At 38.6% G+C, this 18,919-nt stretch overlaps 1 protein-coding gene across 4 annotated transcripts in view; it reads left to right on the top strand.

Moving 5' to 3' along the window:
• Positions 1-2,122: 2,122 nt before the first annotated feature.
• Positions 2,123-18,919, top strand: part of LOC126184042 (uncharacterized) — a 253,052-nt gene continuing 236,255 nt past the window's right edge. For all 4 annotated transcript variants that reach the window (XM_049926402.1, XM_049926400.1, XM_049926401.1 and 1 more), the window contains exon 1: positions 2,123-2,439. In XM_049926402.1, coding sequence (XP_049782359.1) covers positions 2,304-2,439 — 136 coding nt within the window. In that variant the 5' untranslated portion in view covers positions 2,123-2,303. The remainder of the gene's footprint in view (positions 2,440-18,919) is intronic.

The following is an 18,919-nucleotide window of genomic DNA, read 5'->3' as shown; positions in this document are numbered from 1 at the left end:
GCAAGTTAAAGCCCGTATATGTTCCACGTACTTCGTGAACGTAAACGACGCTGAAATGGTGCTGATACACTCATTCGAAATGAAGGACGGTCGTCGCCTCTTCTCACAATACGATACAGGCACCACATTGCACGACTATTATTCCCAGGTTTATTTAGCTCAATTTACTGATCCAACGTTTCTCAGACGATTTACGACATCACTACCCTGACAATGGTGGTAGCTTTGCTGGAAGAAATTTCGGAAGAAGAAGCGATAGATACCATTGATAAAGGGGGCGGCAAACAAATCTCGGGGCCCTGACGGCCTCCCCTTAGATTTTTACCAGACCTTTCAACATTTGTTAGCCACCCTATGGGCGGACATCTGTCGCGAACTACAATCTACAGACGTGCCATTCCCTGGATATTTCTGGAAGGGATGATTATACCAATTCACAAACCATCTCACAGGTACAGGATTACCATCCACTGATGATCCTGAATTGTGATATCAAGACTTCTTCTGTACTGTTGGCGACATGTATACCTCAGACCTTACACCAAGTTGTTTCACCCAATAAAACGTCGCTAGGAAATGACAACATTCAAACAGCGCTCAGTGAATACCGTGAATTGATCGCACTGGCGAGGGCATGCTATCTGAAGTGTGCATCGGCGTCAATTGATTTTAGTCAAGCCTTCTATCGGGTGGATCATTACTATTTTTGAAGTAGTTCTCTGACATATGCGTTACCTGTGGTCATTTATCACTGTCGTCATGGAACTCCTACGTGACGCGAACTCTAAGATGATCGTCAACGGACGAACAACGCCGCCCCCTCTCGATTTCTAGATGGGTATGCGAAGGCTGCCCTGTGTCTACATTGCTCTATGCCAGTGGTTGGCAAACTGCGGCTCGCGACCCGTATGGCTCTTGGACCTGTTGAGTTTGGCTCTTTCAAAAGAAATTAAAGAGTTATCATCGTCTGCTAAAACAGTGAAAGCTACAACAATCGAAATGTCTTGGAACATAACCAACCAGCAATAAAACTGTTTCAGCTTTATCAACAGCGGTTGTCGAGTCTTGGAACACAAATGATACAGCGCCAATTTCACTTTTTGTATGATTTATTTCATCTGCAAGTTCTAAACAAGAACTTTTGGGATTATAGCCACAGAAAGATGCAACACGCAGGGAGGATACAGAAAATACTGTAGCTGTGTGCATTGAAAAATATCGTATTCCACTCGATAAAACTGCCTCGGTTTCAACAGATGAGGTGATAAGTGTGACCAGCGTAAGAAATAGGTTTGAAGATAGTTACTTACCATTTTACTTACCATTACTTTGTGTACAGACATTTCCAGAAGAAATTCGCCAAGTTATGAAGTTCGTGACTAAAACTACCAACTCCATTGAAGCTAAACCTCCTAGTCATGGCCAATTTAAAGAATTTTTAGTTGAAATGGAGAGAGAGAACACAGGTATTCTGCTGTGTATTGGTCATCAATAGGAAACGTTTTGAAATGTCTCGCTACCTTATTAATTTCTTTTGAGAACCAAAGGTTTCAAACTTAAACTATAAGGGTAGGTTAACTTAAACAGAGTATTCCTAAGTTGGCCTTCGATAAAAGCGTTCTCAGTCTGATTGAGGTATGTTCGCTGAGATCGGCTCCTTTCCAACCTTTTCTCAAGGTTACCAAGAGATGTGATTTCCTTGCCTGATACACCTGATGTCAAAAACATAAGCAATTGTGACAAAATTTCCAAAAGATTTTGTTTCTTTACTTAAGGATTTGCATTAATTCTTTTAATTGTTTCCCTTTTGTCACGTGTAAACTGCTCTCATTTACTCTATTGGAGGATTACAAGAAACTTCCTATCCCGATCGCTGCATGCCTTGTTCATTACCTTCCACAAATATATTTGGTTCTTATATATAACTATAAATTCGGCAATTAACTTTCTAGAGCACTGAGTCATATCACGATTCTTAGTATTCACTACTCATGTGAAGACGAGAAATATTAGACTGAACAAAGACAAGTCCAACACATTCCACGCAACTTTGCTCGATTTCTGACTTTTCTCATAATCGACTTCCAGTCCGTGATTGTTTTATCTGTGAGACATAGTTGCTTTGCTCGTCGTCTGCTGAGTGAATTGTTCCGATGGCTGTCTGTGGTCGATGGTGATGTGTGGTTGTATGTAAAGTGGGCGTGTAAATGTTGTTGCTTATGAACAGCTGTGTGTTGTGAAATGCTTGAGTGGGAAGCAATTTTAATGTGATTCTACTGTCGGTTCATATGTGTTGAAATAAAATGGCAACTTCAACAGGAGATAAAACTGTTAACAAAGTAGCATTATGTTCCGCAATTTTTGCTGGATTTGCTTATGTGGGATATTCTGTTGTACGCACAGCTTTTTGTCGGAAACTTGGACGACGTGATGGTGATGGTGAGTACAACGCCTGTGTGTGTAGTTAGTTTTTGATTCATATTATATTTACAGACGCTGCTGTTACCGGCATTTCATTTAATAAGTTTCATAATTTGAACTATATAACGCGGAACTGTCCTGAGGTTTTCTTTTAGTATAGCCGCATAATTTTATTCTTCAGGTTATTGTTAAAGACATGCGAATACTCCAGTGGAAAGGTTTTAATATGTGATGGGATGTGTATGGGGAAGGTGCTGTTTCCAATCATTACCAAACCTATGTAGGTTAAACGCTAGCATATTTTTTATTTTATGTAAGTTTACGTTTTAAAACAATATGTGGCATGTTTTGTAGTATGATACGACTCAATAACTCGCACATAAATTAGTTGTGTTATTGTCCAACACCTGCTGGGCATTACTATAAACTAGTTTAGTTCCAAGCTACTGTATTTGAATATATTGTCATTGGTAGTAGTGGAACAGCATACAATAATTATCAAGTAAATCATATGCAATCATTATGTATATGGTGCTGAGCACATATTGATTGCAGTGTAAATATGAACTTGTTTTATTGAGTTACCTAGTAAGACGACAAGCTTGCACTTTAGTTATTTAGGTATGCAAACAGCTCAAGAGCTGCTTTGACAGTTTGCCCTTGCTATTATGAACTTGAAGTTTTTAATCATAGAACACTACATTCATTTGCAAAATATTGACCCTTATCAGTCATAATTAGAAACCTAAAGCCTTTTTAATGCACTATAATTGGGAAATTTCAGTACCAGTGTACTATGACATTCTTCTCTGTAAATTGTTAATTCACCCACAAGTTCTACCATCACAATGTTACATTCGTTTTAATATAAAGCATAATAATTTTAAGAAACAAAGATTAGACATTTCATTTTCTTTCTCCTTTCACTGTACTGATATTAAAAGAAAATCAGAGTAACTGTCTTGAGTTTGAGATATGAAGATTTCACACCTTCATGAAAGACGGAAACTAAATTCAAGTTTAGTCAGTCAAATACTGTTCCTTCTCTAGAGTTACAGTTGACAGACAGTTCCTTCCTCTTCAAAGTTGAACTGGTAACATATTTTCCAAGTTAGTGCTTTGTTCATGTTTTCTCTCTCTCTCTCTCTCTCTCTCTCTCTCTCTCTCTCTCTCTCTCTCTCTCGTGTGTGTGTGTGTGTGTGTGTGTGTGTGTGTGTGTGTGTGTGTGTGTGTGTGTGAGAGAGAGAGAGAGAGAGAGAGAGAGAGAGAGAGAGAGAGATATCCAGTTATGGTCTCGGTGCCCCAGCTGTATAGTGACTGCTAACCCATTAATTATGTTCTGCCCACAACTTCTTGCATGAAGTATATAACACTCCTCATTCACCTCACCTCATTTAGTGTCACTCAGTAATGTACTAAATGAGTAATTTTTGACTTCCTATTTTATAACTCTGGCCTGTCATTCTGTTATTGGCAGTTAATATGATGACTGTTCTAAGGTATTATACTTTTATTAACTGTGTCTGTCGCATCTCTTTAAAGGTCTTAACATTGGTATTTAAGACAGTAAAACTTGCATGTCATGATTCATTGGTCATTGTGTGACTAGTTTATTCTTCCTTGTCTTAATACTACGAAATTTTGAACTGAAGTAAATAACAGTCATAAAACATGCATAGTTTTCCAAGGCAGTGAGAAAAAATATGATGGCAGTGGTCAGTTAGTTAAAGAAATATGGTAATCAGACACTTTTTAACATTTTATTTTCCTGTGGTGCATTTCAAACTTGTGGCAACACTACCTAGAGAACAAGGTTTTAAAACTCCCTCATAAGTTGACAATAACATCATGTGCCTCAGGCAAAGAAGTCACCACATGAAATACGGTTGCATTCACGCATTTGTTGGAGGTTTAAGTTGATTGCTAAATCATACTATTCTTCTGTGTTTCATTATAGCTGCTAAGGTATATACTATCTTTAGCAGCTGGGTGTTAATATCTAGTGTTGCACAATTGTTGTGTTCCTTGGTGTTGTGGTAATTATGACAAACATATTTTTTTGAGTAGATTTTCTTTGCATGGAGCAAACACAACAAAAGCTTTTGCAAATGTCAGAAATAATAGTACAATAGTAATTGCACTTTCAAAATATGTTACATATTACAATTGTTGCATCTTATGTTTATTACCTTAGAGCTGGTACTCTACTGCTTAATATCACAAGTAGTGTCTTAAAATTCATTGTATGAAATAAACATAATTTTTCTATCAGAAAAGATTTTAATTTTGTGTTAAAATAATTGCCCTTACACTTTCTCAGGGAGTTTGGTAGTTTGTTAAATCAAATCAACCCAGTGATGTATCAACTTCAATCTTCCATTTTTAATTTTGTTCTTTTCTTAAAGTAGTTTTATTTAATTATGGTGGTGAAGTCAATTAGATCACTGTGCGTAATCACTTGAACTGGCTGTTGTATAACAAATGTGTATGAAGAATATATTGTTACATATTTGTGCTGCACAATTCATTTTTGACATTATTTGCTGTGGCGTATCCCATGTAGGGCCTATAAGTTTTCGATTCATCAGCTGTGCAAAATTCAATTCCATAGTTAAGAAAGGACTTCTGTAGTATATTATTGCAAGTGTTTGGCTAGGAACTATCTTTGCAAGTTGGCTATAATATTTCCATGTGCAAAATTTTTTGTTTGGCAACCATAGATTTTCATCTATGTACATACCCAGAAATTTACTACTACCAGTTTCTGTGCCAATATTATGTATGATGGTGTTGCAAGGACTGCCTGTTTTAAATAGCAATACTTAAGATTTGGTGACATTCACCACAAGTATTTTATTAGCTAGTTCTGTTATCCCACTAGTAGCAGCACATTGTGGCTCCTTACATTCTTTTCCATAGATTAAGGTTGAGTTGTCATCTACATAACTTATAAGAAGAGAGTTCATGAGTTATTCTGCAGTGTCATTAATAATGCCTAGGCCTATATATGAGGAAAGGAGAAGACTGTAGTACTACCCATTGTTTGTTACCCATGATGTCATCAAGATGGTGCCCACCTCTATTTGAAGTGTATACAAATGGCAGATGTGATGTGACATTTTACATGTGTGAACAGACAGAAATAAAGCAGAAAATATTTAACTGCAGAAAAAATGAAACTAATGGGACACCCACAGGAACTATGCTGTTATGGGTGGGGACAAACTAAATAAAGAACAATCCTCATAATGAAGACAACAAAACACTCATACAAAACTTAAGCAAACAAAAACCTCAGTAAAAACTTTAAAAACAGGAATCAAAAATTTCATTTGACATATGTAGTTCAAATGATGTCTGGGGTGCCATAATACTAAAACTCAACTCATATACTTAGTATTGAAAACCTGACCTCCCCAATGTAGGTAAAACAAATACCACAATGCCCACCTCTCACAGTCCAACATAATTACCCATAACTAAAAACGCAACACACAAAATCATAAAAAATTGTATTCATACCATTTTTCAAACACACACACACACACACACACACACACACACACACACACACACACACACACACACACACACACACACACACAAAAGCTTCTGTCTCATGAACACAGAACTGAATTAACAAGTGATAGAAATTATGTGGCAGACAGTCTCTCGAATGATCAGCCTAGAATTCTCAAACAAGGAACCCCTCCGGATAGAATACTATACTGGTACCTGAGACGAGATACACCAACTTTGGTTGATTGTATTTCCACCAAGATGACACTTCACATACTCTGCAATTAGTCCAAACAACTGTAAGAATTTAGTTGTGGTCAACATGCCATCCCTTATTGTGACATGCAGCAACCTACTTGTGAACTACCATTTTCATATCCATGAAAAAAGGAACGTAATATTAAATCTCCAACCACACTAACAATTTCAAATTTCAGAATGAATCTATTGCCCATGACTTTCTGCATCGCTCTAACTCACTAACAAACCACAACTAATACCTTAAATCTTATTCTTGCAAACAGCACTAAAGCAGTCCAGTGAATGACTAACAACACTCTCAAACAAATTAAAAACGTGGACATACCACACTAGAGAGTGCCACTGCAAAATTCAAGTCGCTCTCTGCCAACACATTCTGTTTCATGTTCGCCACATCATCTAGGACGTCACAGAACATAATAATGAGTTAAAGCAGATGGGTGGTACTGTGAACTTCAGTTGACCCAAGGAAGGGAAAGGGACTTAGAACTGAGTTCTGAGGTAGATGGTGTGCTGCTGTTTCAGTAATGGATTGAAAGTTTTTAGTTTTACCATTTAATTTGCAAGTCAGTCAAGTGCATTGCTTGTGACTCAACAGTTATGGTGCTAAAAGTTCCTTGGTTGAATCTCCAGAATGGCATGACTTCGGTTTCTTAGAGGTAACCTATGATTTCTAGTGCTGAAAGCTTTTGTCACATCTAATGTTGGTCAGCAGTTGGAGACTTCTGGCTGACTTCCCTTTCTGTACACTGGTTTCATAGCAGTCATTTTTAGAACATTTGGATATGTCTCTAATGCTGCAGTTAATCAAGTGCATAGTCTTACCATAGTAACTGCACTGGATATGCCACCCCATCCAGGTAATTTTTTTTCTATTTAGTTTATGTATTACCTAGTGTATTTCATGTACATTCACCTTCATAAATTCAAACTCAGCACATTGATTGGGGTGTCTTGGAGTCTCAACCTGTATATCTATAATGTGAGTCAGTTGGCCACTAAGGGTAGTGAAATAGTTATTAATGTCTTATATATAATATTTGGGTTTTCCACAATGTTAACACCATGTCTTAAGCTGATTGGTTTCATGTTCATCATCTTGGGCCTTCACAGTATATGGCAGTTAGCTCCCAGGATATTTTACTTATGTTAATGCTTTGAAAAATCTGCTTCTGTGGCTAGCAATTTAAGTTTTAAAAGTTATCTTTGCCTGATTGTGTTTTTCCTTAAAAATCTGCAGAGAAATAGCTTTATGAAGCAGCTTTAGATCACCCATACTCTGCCTGAGTCTAAAAATACTTTGTGGGTATTTGTATGGCATTACTTACATTGTCGACATGTTTAACTACTTTCTGGATTTCTGTGAAAGGGGAGTTTTAGTCCTAATGTCTGAACAGGGTGCAATAGAACTCATTCCATGTGTCATCAGACTCATTCACATGGTACACAGAGTTCCACTTCTCCACTACCAGTTTGTACTAGAAAGCACTAACATATTATCTGTTCAGAATTTATTTCTGTAGAACATTTTTTGTTGCTTTTGGCACAGTTGAATTTATATAGGCCTGTCTATCTCTGGACAAAAATAGCAAGAATAAAGAAAATTTAAGTTCATGTAATTTACCTTATTTATAACATTTCTGCTGGTTATAGCATAATCTGTTGGAGCATGTGTCCATTACTCTAGTGTCTGAACTTGTATGTAAAAGATTGTTTGAGCTTAATACACTGGTGAGCTTCAAGTTCACTATACTGTTTGAAGAGAGATCTATGTTAAAATCACCACATATAGTAAGGCCATAAGGAGCAGCCTGGCTGACAACACTATTAAGCCCACCCAAAAGGCACATTACATCAGCATATGGTGGGCAACGCAGCCTAATCTTTTTATATTTAGCTAACTCAACACGCGTCTCAAAAATTAGATGAGATCGACAGGAAGTGTAAAATGGCTAAAGGACAAATGTAAGGATGTAGAAGCATATATCTATAGAGGTAAGATAGGTAATGCCTACAAGAAAATGAAGAGAGACCAATTGGAGAAAAGAGAACCACCTGTATGAATATCAAGAGCTCAGATGGAAAACAAGTCCTAAGGAAAGAAGGGAAAGCAGAAAGGTGGAAAGAGTATATAGAGGGTGTATACAAGGACAAGGCACTTGAGGGCAGTATTATGGCAATGGAAGAGGGTGTAGATGAAATGGGAGATATGATACTGCGTGAAGTACTTGACAGAGCACTGAAAGACCTAAGTTGAAACAAGGCCCCAGACGTAGACAACATCCCATTAGAACTACTGATAGCCTTGGGAGCGCCAGCGATGGTAAAACTTTTCCATCTTGTGAGGAAGATGTATGAGACAGGCGAAATACCTTCAGACTTCAAGAAGAATATAATAATTCCAATCCCAAGAAAAGCAGGTGTTGACAGGTGTGAAAATTACCGAACTATCGGTTTAATTGGTCATAGTTCCAAAATTCTACCACAAATTCTTTACAAACGAATGGAAAAACTGGTAGAAACCAATCTCTTGGAAGATCAGTTTGGATTCCGTAGAAGTGTCAGCCGTCTTCAGGCTGCTGCCTCGGAGTGTAGCGGCAGTGGGGAGTCTGGTGCGTCGCAAGGTACACCCCAGGTGTTACATGCTTCACCCACTGTCCCTGCTGTCGAGACATCTTCGCGGGTACCGGGCGCGGTTGGGCCACACTCTCCCCAAGGGGAGTGGCGGGTTCAGCGGCGTTCGCGGCGCACGAGGCGGAAGGTCAATGTGGAGGCTGGCCGTGTGGCATCGCCCGCTCTGCCTGTGAGGGGACATGTGGCTTCTCCTTCAGCAAGGTCCGAGCAGGCACACGGGGGGAGGGGTTTATTAGTTATTGGGAGCTCCAACGTTAGGCGGGTGATGGAGCCCCTTAGGGAAATAGCGAGAAGGTCGGGGAAGAAGGCCAGTGTTCACTCTGTCTGCTTGCCGGGGGGTCTCATCCGAGATGTGGAGGAGGCCCTACCGGCGGCGATAGAGAGCACTGGGTGCACCCGACTGCAAATTGTTGCTCATGTCGGCACCAATGACTCCTGCCGTCTGGGTTCAGAGGTCATCCTCAGTTCGTACAGGCGGTTGGCGGAATTGGTGAAGGCGGAAAGCCTCGCTCGCGGGGTGGAATCAGAGCTAACTATTTGTAGTATCGTTCCCAGAACCGATCGCGGTCCTCTGGTTTGGAGCCGAGTGGAAGGCTTAAACCAGAGGCTCAGACGATTCTGCGGAGATCTGGGGTGCAAATTTCTCGACCTCCGCTATCGGGTGGAGAAATGTAGAGTCCCCCTGAATAGGTCAGGCATGCACTACACGCCGGAAGCGGCTACAAGGGTAGCGGAGTACGTGTGGAGTGCACATGGGGGTTTTTTAGGTTAGAGAATCCCCTCCCTAGGCCCGACAAGACGCCTCCTGAGACGCGGCAAGATAGGAGTAGGCAAAATGCAACAGGGAATAACAATATTAATGTGCTAATAGTAAACTGCAGGAGCGTCTATAGAAAGGTCCCAGAACTGCTCTCATTAATAAACGATCACAACACACATATAGTACTAGGGACAGAAAGTTGGCTGAAACCAGACGTAAACAGTAACGAAATCCTAAACTCAGATTGGAATGTATACCGCACAGACAGGCAGAACAGTGAAGGGGGAGGCGTGTTTATAGCGATAAGAAGTGCAATAGTATCGAAGGAAATTGACGGAAATCCGAAATGTGAAATGATTTGGGTGAAGGTTGCGGTTAAAGCAGGCTCAGACATGGTAATTGGATGTCTCTATAGGCCCCCTGGCTCAGCAGCTGTTGTGGCTGAGCACCTGAAGGATAATTTGGAAAATATTTCGAGTAGATTTCCCCACCATGTTATAGTTCTGGGTGGAGATTTTAATTTGCCGGATATAGACTGGGAGACTCAAACATTCATAACGGGTGGCAGGGACAAAGAATCCAGTGAAATTTTTTTAAGTGCTTTATCTGAAAACTACCTTGAGCAGTTAAACAGAGAACCGACTCGTGGCGATAACATATTAGACCTTCTGGTGACAAACAGACCCGAACTATTTGAAAAAGTTAACGCAGAACAGGGAATCAGCGATCATAAAGCGGTTACGGCATCGATGATTTCAGCCGTAAATAGGAATATTAAAAAGGGTAGGAAGATTTTTCTGTTTAGAAAAAGTGACAAAAAGCAGATTTCAGAGTACCTGTTGGCTCAACACAAAAGTTTTGTCTCAAGTACTGATAGTGTTGAGGATCAGTGGACAAAGTTCAAAACCATCGTACAATATGCGTTGGATGAGTATGTGCCAAGCAAGATCGTAAGAGATGGAAAAGAGCCACCGTGGTACAACAACCGAGTTAGAAAACTTATGCGGAAGCAAAGGGAACTTCACAGCAAACATAAACATAGCCAAAGCCTTGCAGACAAACAAAAATTACGCGAAGCGAAATGTAGTGTGAAGAGAGCTATGCGAGAGGCGTTCAATGAATTCGAAAGTAAAGTTCTATGTACTGACTTGGCAGAAAATCCTAAGAAATTTTGGTCTTATGTCAAAGCGGTAGGTGGATCAAAACAAAATGTCCAGACACTCTGTGACCAAAATGGTACTGAAACAGAGGATGACAGACAAAAGGCCGAAATACTAAATGTCTTTTTCCAAAGTTGTTTCACAGAGGAAGATTGCACTGTAGTTCCTTCTCTAGATTGTCGCACAGATGACAAAATGGTAGATATCGAAATAGACGACAGAGGGTTAGAGAAACAATTAAAATCGCTCAAAAGAGGAAAGGCCTCTGGACCTGATGGGATACCAGTTCAATTTTACACAGAGTATGCGAAGGAACTTGCCCCCCTTCTTGCAGCGGTGTACCGTAGGTCTCTAGAAGAGCGTAGCGTTCCAAAGGATTGGAAAAGGGCACAGGTCATCCCCGTTTTCAAGAAGGGACGTCGAACAGATGTGCAGAACTATAGACCTATATCTCTAACGTCGATCAGTTGTAGAATTTTGGAACACGTATTGTGTTCGAGTATAATGACTTTTCTGGAGACTAGAAATCTACTGTGTAGGAATCAGCATGGGTTTCGAAAAAGACGGTCATGTGAAACCCAGCTCGCGCTATTCGTCCACGAGACTAAGAGGGCCATAGACACGGGTTCACAGGTAGATGCCGTGTTTCTTGACTTCCGCAAGGCGTTCGATACAGTTCCCCACAGTCGTTTAATGAACAAAGTAAGAGCATATGGACTATCAGACCAATTGTGTGATTGGATTGAGGAGTTCCTAGATAACAGGATGCAGCATGTTATTCTCAATGGAGAGAAGTCTTCTGAAGTAAGAGTAATTTCAGGTGTGCCGCAGGGGAGTGTCATAGGACCGTTGCTACTCACAATATACATAAATGACCTGGTGGATGACATCGGAAGTTCACTGAGGCTTTTTGCAGATGATGCTGTGGTGTATCGAGAGGTTGTAACAATGGAAAATTGTACTGAAATGCAGGAGGATCTGCAGCGAATTGACGCATGGTGCAGGGAATGGCAACTGAATCTCAATGTAGACAAGTGTAATGTGCTGCGAATACACAGAAAGATAGATCCTTTATCATTTAGCTACAAAATAGCAGGTCAGCAACTGGAAGCAGTTAATACCATAAATTATCTGGGAGTACGCATTAGAAGTGATTTAAAATGGAATGATCATATAATGTTGACTGTCGGTAAAGCAGATGCCAGACTGAGATTCATTGGAAGAATCCTAAGGAAATGCAATCCGAAAACAAAGGAAGTAGGTTACAGTACGCTTGTTCGCCCACTGCTTGAATACTGCTCAGCAGTGTGGGATCCGTACCAGATAGGGTTGATACAAGACATAGAGAAGATCCAACAGAGAGCAGCGCGCTTCGTTACAGGATCATTTAGTAATCGCGAAAGCGTTACGGAGATGATAGATAAACTCCAGTGGAAGACTCTGCAGGAGAGACGCTCAGTAGCTCGGTACGGGCTTTTGTCAAAGTTTCGAGAACATACCTTCACCGAAGAGTCAAGCAGTATATTGCTCCCTCCTACGTATATCTCGCGAAGAGACCATGAGGATAAAATCAGAGAGATTAGAGCCCACACAGAGGCATACCGACAATCCGTCTTTCCACGAACAATACGAGACTGGAATAGAAGGGAGAACCGATAGAGGTACTGAAGGTACCCTCCGCCACACACCGTCAGGTGGCTTGCGGAGTATGGATGTAGATGTAGATGAAGTGTAGGAACACTCAAGGCAACGCTGACCCTACAACTTCTCTTAGAAGATAGGTTAAGGAAAAGTAAAGCTAGATTTCTAGCATTTGTAGACTTGGAGAAAGCTTTTAACAAAGTTGACTGGAATACTCTCTTTCACATTCTGAAGGGGCCAGGGGTAAAATACAGGGATTGAAAGGTTATTTACAATTTGTACAGAAACCAGATGGCAGTTATGAGAGTCGAGGGGCACGAAAGGGAAGCAGTGGTGGGGAAGGGAGTGAGACAGGGTTGTAGCCTATTCCCGATATTATTCAATCTGTATATTGAGCAACCAGTAGAGGAAACAAAAGAAATATTCGGAGTAGGAATTAAAATCCATGGAGAAGAAAAAAACTTTGAGGTTCGCCGATGACATTGTAATTCTGTCAGAGACAGCAAAGGACCTGGAAGAGCAACTGATCAGAACAGACAGTGTCTTTAAAGGAGGATATAAGATGAACATCAACCAAAGCAAAACGAGGATACTGGAATGTAGTTGAATTAAATCATGTGATGCTGAATGAATTAGATTAGGAAATGAGGCACTTGAAGTAGTAGATGAGCTTTGCTATTTGGGGAAAAAATAACTTATGATGGTTGAAGTAGAGAGGATATAGATTTAAGTGTCAGGAAGACTTTTCTGAAAGTACTTGTATGGAGTGTAGCCACATATGGAAGCGAAACATGGACGGTAAACAGTGTTGACAAGAAGAGAATAGAAGCTTTCAAAATGGTGCTACAGAAAAACGCTGAAGATTAGATGAGTAGATCACATAACTAATGAGGTGGTACTGAATAGAATTGGGGAGGGGAGGCATTTGTGTCACAACTTGACTACAAGACGAGATTGGTTGGTAGGACACTTTCTGAGGCATCGAGATAACCAGTTTAGTATTGTAGGGAAGCATGGAGGGAGACCAAGAGATGAATACACTAAGCAGGTTCAGAAGGATGTAGATTGCAGTAGTTATTCGGAGATGAAGAGCCTTGTACAGGATAGAGTAGCATGGAGAGCTGCATCAAACCAGTCTCTGGACTGAAGACCACAACAAAAACAATAACAACAACTTAAGACTATTACCGTGGAGCACAACGCCTATCACTTCAGTTGATCCTTCTTTGTTGTGATGATCAAGAAATTTCTGCATATTTACTAACATAAATTGCCACACCACCACCCTTATGGCACTGTCTGCAATCACTGATTGCAAATAAGTAACCTTTGAATCTGCATTATATTATTTCACTGAAGTTTAGTCCATGTGCACCTAGTACTGACACATGTAGTGAGTGTTCCTTCACAAATATTGGCAATAAGTCTAATTTTTTTGTGAGATATTCCACATTTACAGAAGTTTTAATTTTTACGATATGTGATTGTATTAACTGGGTCTTAAGTACTGTGTTGCAATGACTGGCTACTTAGTGCATAGCATGACATTTCTTCAAGTGATTATGACTCGAGCACATCAGATCGACATCACTGAAAACTATTGTGATGTGTGTTTTCATCATAGTCCATTTTCTTTTGGCCCAGCTAATGTACATTGTTCAATGTATCCCAAAACTTTTTTGATCTCAGAATTGTGAAATTGTAGTGCTTCGCTTACAGTTGATCAGTGTGTCAGATCATATCATGCTGTCATGTTTACGATGATTACATTTGTGTTAAATACTTGTGGCAATAAATTTTGGAAACATTGCAGGTTTGTCTTGCTTTCATTTTTATATACACTAGCTGATCAAAAGTATCCAGGCATATGTTGGTGGGCACTGATGTGGAATGTGTCCAACCTTCACCTTTATGATGGCTTGAACTATGCTGGGGGCACTTTCAATGAGGTGAGGTGAGGTGTCTGAATGTCTGTGGAGGAATGGCAGCCCATTCTTCCCAAAGAGCTGAAACCAGGGAAGGTAGTGGTGTAAGACACTGAGGTCTAGAGTGAAGTCACATTCTATCATGTAACTCATCCGAAAGGTGTCCCATTGCGTTAAGGTTGGGATTCCTGGCAGGCTAGTCCATTTCAGGATTGCTACTGTCCACAAGCCATTGCTTCACAGAGGCTGCTATATGACAGGGTGCACTGTCATGCTGATACAGTCAATTTGTGCAAACAGTTCCTCTTACATACTGACTACTGTAAAAAGTGTTAGCATTTCATTAACTGCAGTGAGGGGTCCATGAAAAATGCCCCCATACTATAACTCTTCCTCTTTCTCCTCCCCTATCCCTCCCCCCTTCCCCCTCACATCACTGTTGGCACTACACATGATGGCAGGTAAAGTTCTCCAAGCACTTGCCATACCCTAACCCTTCCATCAGACTGAAACAGGATATAGAAGGTTTCATCTCGCATAGTCACTTGTTTTCAGTTATACACTGTCCAGTGGCATCACCCTTTACACCATCTCAGTTTTCACTTAGCATCAACTAGAGAAATATGTAGCGTATGAGGAGCTGCGCGACAATTGTACCCTATTTTGTTTTCAACTCTCTGCACACATTATCTGTGCTAGCTGGACTTCTGATAGCACTTTGGAATTTACGATTTATTCCTTTCACTGATGACACATAATTTCTTTTTTTGCATCTACCCTCTGCAATACTTGATGGTCTCCATCTGTTAGTACATGATGTCTGCTTGGTCTTAGTTTAGCTGTGGTTGTCTGTTCACATTTCCACTTCACTTCACTGTCACATCACCAATAGTCGACATGGGCAGGTTTAGAATTGTTGTAATGTTCCTAAGGAACTAGTTACTCGTCTGACATTCAATAACTATTCCACGTTCAAAACCATTGAGCTTTCCAGATCAACCCATTCTGCTGTTATTGCTTCTCTATTGATAACACCTTACTCCCCACCTCCTTTTACATTGGCAGGTCTGCCTCCCGTCACATGTAGAAGTCAATTCTGCATTACATAGTGTCCGGATACTTTCAATGAGGTAGTGTAAATTATTGTGACCTCTTATAATCACAGCATGATCATATTTTTTTTAGTTGACTTCACCACAATTTTATAGAATCCTGTGACTTTCACAAGGACAATTTTGCTAATCCACTAAGAAGTAAAAAGTTTAAACATTTTGCTTAATACAATTTTGGTAAACATTTTTGGAATACAGTGATCAATAGATTATTATATTTTGACTAAAGTTCAGTCCTGATCACACCATTTATGTTTCAATGACATATGTAACCGGTTTCGGCTCTTTTTACATAACCATCATCAGACCTGTGGATTAATATTAGGAAATACTAGAAACCAATTTTTAAATAAAATGAAAGTGTTTAAAAAAATTTTTTTTAACAAGATAAAATAAAATTAATTATACCCATGGCTCCCTTAGGATGGTAGGCGGAGCTCTCCTCAGCTGCTACAAAGTCAACTGATGGTTATGAGTGCTGAGCATGAGCTTAAATACGCAGAGGCTCCGCCTACTTCCTTTCACACTACTTCATAACTGCCAATCAGCGTTCATAATATGACGCCATCGTCAAAGTATAAAAATAGGAAATACACTAATAACATAAAATTGATTCATTTAAAATGTCTGATTAACAGATAGTTAGTAGGTGTACAGCTTATTTATATTTTAGATAAAAACGGTAAACTACGATGTGTAATAGTTGTGCCCTCTATGGGCAACCTTAATACTATTACAGTGTCAGTTACATAAAAAATGTGAAAGTCCTTGGAGTTGTGGTATATATCGATTATACTGAGTCGCCTACATCACAATTGCATCTTTGTTGGATGTTGCAGAATCGTCTTTCTTTAACTGTAGTTTTCATAGCAATATTCTTTATAGCAGTAGGGTAGCAGCCAAGAGTACGTTCTGCATTATGTGTGTCTGAATAACTGATGAGACTGCTGATTAAATTTTTAGAACTCATCGATCTAATAGTTTTTATAATAATCAATGTCAATTTAATAAAAAAAATTTTATATGTTGTACAGCATATTTTACATACATAGCTTTTGCCATGGGTATAACTAATCTTATATTTTAAAACAAAAGAGTAGGTGCTTTTATTATAAAATTTTGTCAAAAAGGTTGTAAAAATATTTTTCGTGAAAATCTAATTGTTCATTGAGCAGCATTGATGATTTGGTTTTCAAATGAGCATATATCTCGATTTCTTCTAAGATATTCATAAGTAAGCCTTTATTTGCATAATGAAGAACTTGTAAATTCTGTTCTACTGTCCCCTCAGCATGATTATTTAATGCTATATGATGGCCAAATACAGACTTTGTTCGTGAGGTACCCGACGTATGTTCTTTGTACCTTACTGCAAAATTTCGACCTGTTTGGCCGATGTATATTTTCTCACAGTCTCTACACTGGATCTTGTACACACCTGATCTGGTAAACTTTCCATTATCTTTACTTACGGTACGTCTTAATTTTTGTTGTAAAGTATTGTCAGTTGTAAATGCTATTGTTATTCCAGAATTTTTGAATAAATTAGTAATTCCATCTGATATGTTTCCTATATATGTCATCTTCATATATTTTGGATTACCTATTAGTGGAGTACTTTGTGATTGTTGCACTTTATTAAAAATGATATCTACCTGTCGTGTGTCGAAAGAATTGGTTTTTGCAATTTGTTTTAAGATGGTCATTTCCTTTTTGATCTCATTAGCTTCTAGCGGTAATTTTAGTATTCGGTGTATCATAGACTTAAAAAATGCTTTTTTATACTTGTCAGGATGACATGATGTGTCATTAATAATATCAGGTTGTAGGTTTCCTGTATATGGTTAAGAAATGTTTCCCATTGTTATTAGTTATAGTGAGATCTAGGTAGTTAATAGATTTTCGATTTTCATGCTCAACTGTAAGTTGTAACTTCGGATGCATAGAGTTTAATTTTATAGCAAGCTTCTCAATTTCATCTTTTGAACCATTATATAGCAATAATGTATCATCTACATATCGCTTGTAATATATGTCTTTATTTGCAATATCAGGGTTATTTTTCAGGAATTGCGTCTCAATGTGGTTCACGAAAATGTCTGCAACTGTCCCAGCCAAAGAATTGCCCATTGCTAAGCCATCTTTCTGACAATAGATTTTAGTATTAAAAGAGAAATAATTGAAATCTAAAGTGCATTCAAGCAGTTCTATAAATTAGATTATTTCGTCTTTAGTCATATTTTTGTATTGTACTAAGTTATCCCTAATTACATTAATCGTCTCATTAATGGGTATATTTGTATACAAATTTTTAATATCTAATGAGGCAAATCTTGCACTGGTTGGAATGTCTATATTGTGGATTTGTTGTGCTAGTTCATAACTGTTTTTGATACTGAAATTGCTGTCATATATATAGAAAGCTTTCAAAATTTTATTAAGTTTCATATTTAGTTTATATGAAGGACTACTTTTGTAGTTGACAATAGGTCGTATAGATTTCTCTTTTTTATGCAGTTTAATCTGTGATCTTAATTTAGGTATTTGGGGTTTCATATTTTTCATCATATTCTTTTCTTCAGGGGTCAAGAGGTGAATATTTTCATCGACTAATTTCTTGATCTTTATCTGGAACTTTGGAGAGGGGTCTTTCGTTACTTCAACGATCCCATTTTCATTAAAAAATGAGTGTTTTAAATATATAATCGTCTTCTTTAATAATAACAAGGGTATTTCCTTTATCGGCCTTTACTACAATTGCTTTCTCTGCCAGTAGTTTATTATTGGTATTTTTAAGTGTTTTATCTTCAGTTTTTCTATGCAGTTTATTTTTCTCTTTTAGAATTAAATCTTTCTTTTTTAGGGCTATCTTCCATGCTTCGGGTTTATTTATTTTCGATATTTTGCTTGTTGCTATAACATCAGCAATTATGTGTTTAACATTTGTATTATTTAGTGGGGGAGTTAGGTTATATTTTAAGCCTTTGTCAAGTAGCGACATTTCGGACTTTGTGAACTGAATATCTGTAAGATTCATTGTCCTTGGATAAAATTGTTGTATATTGTTGACCTTTTCTAAAAGCTTATTTTGTTGTTTTGCTATGAGTAAATCAATTTTTCTCTGATGTCTTTGGGTAATCGCTTTACGTAAAATATCATTTTTAATAAAGTGCAACAATCACAAAGTACTCCACTAATAGGTAATCCAAAATATATGAAGATGACATATATAGGAAACATATCAGATGGAATTACTAATTTATTCAAAAATTCTGGAATAACAATAGCATTTACAACTGACAATACTTTACAACAAAAATTAAGACGTACCGTAAGTAAAGATAATGGAAAGTTTACCAGATCAGGTGTGTACAAGATCCAGTGTAGAGACTGTGAGAAAATATACATCGGCCAAACAGGTCGAAATTTTGCTGTAAGGTACAAAGAACATACGTCGGGTACCTCACGAACAAAGTCTGTATTTGG

Source organism: Schistocerca cancellata, chromosome 4, assembly GCF_023864275.1.
Source record: "Schistocerca cancellata isolate TAMUIC-IGC-003103 chromosome 4, iqSchCanc2.1, whole genome shotgun sequence".
Taxonomy (NCBI): domain Eukaryota; kingdom Metazoa; phylum Arthropoda; class Insecta; order Orthoptera; family Acrididae; genus Schistocerca; species Schistocerca cancellata.
The sequence above is the reverse complement of the archived record's forward strand: the minus strand, read 5'-3'. Positions and strand labels throughout refer to the sequence as shown.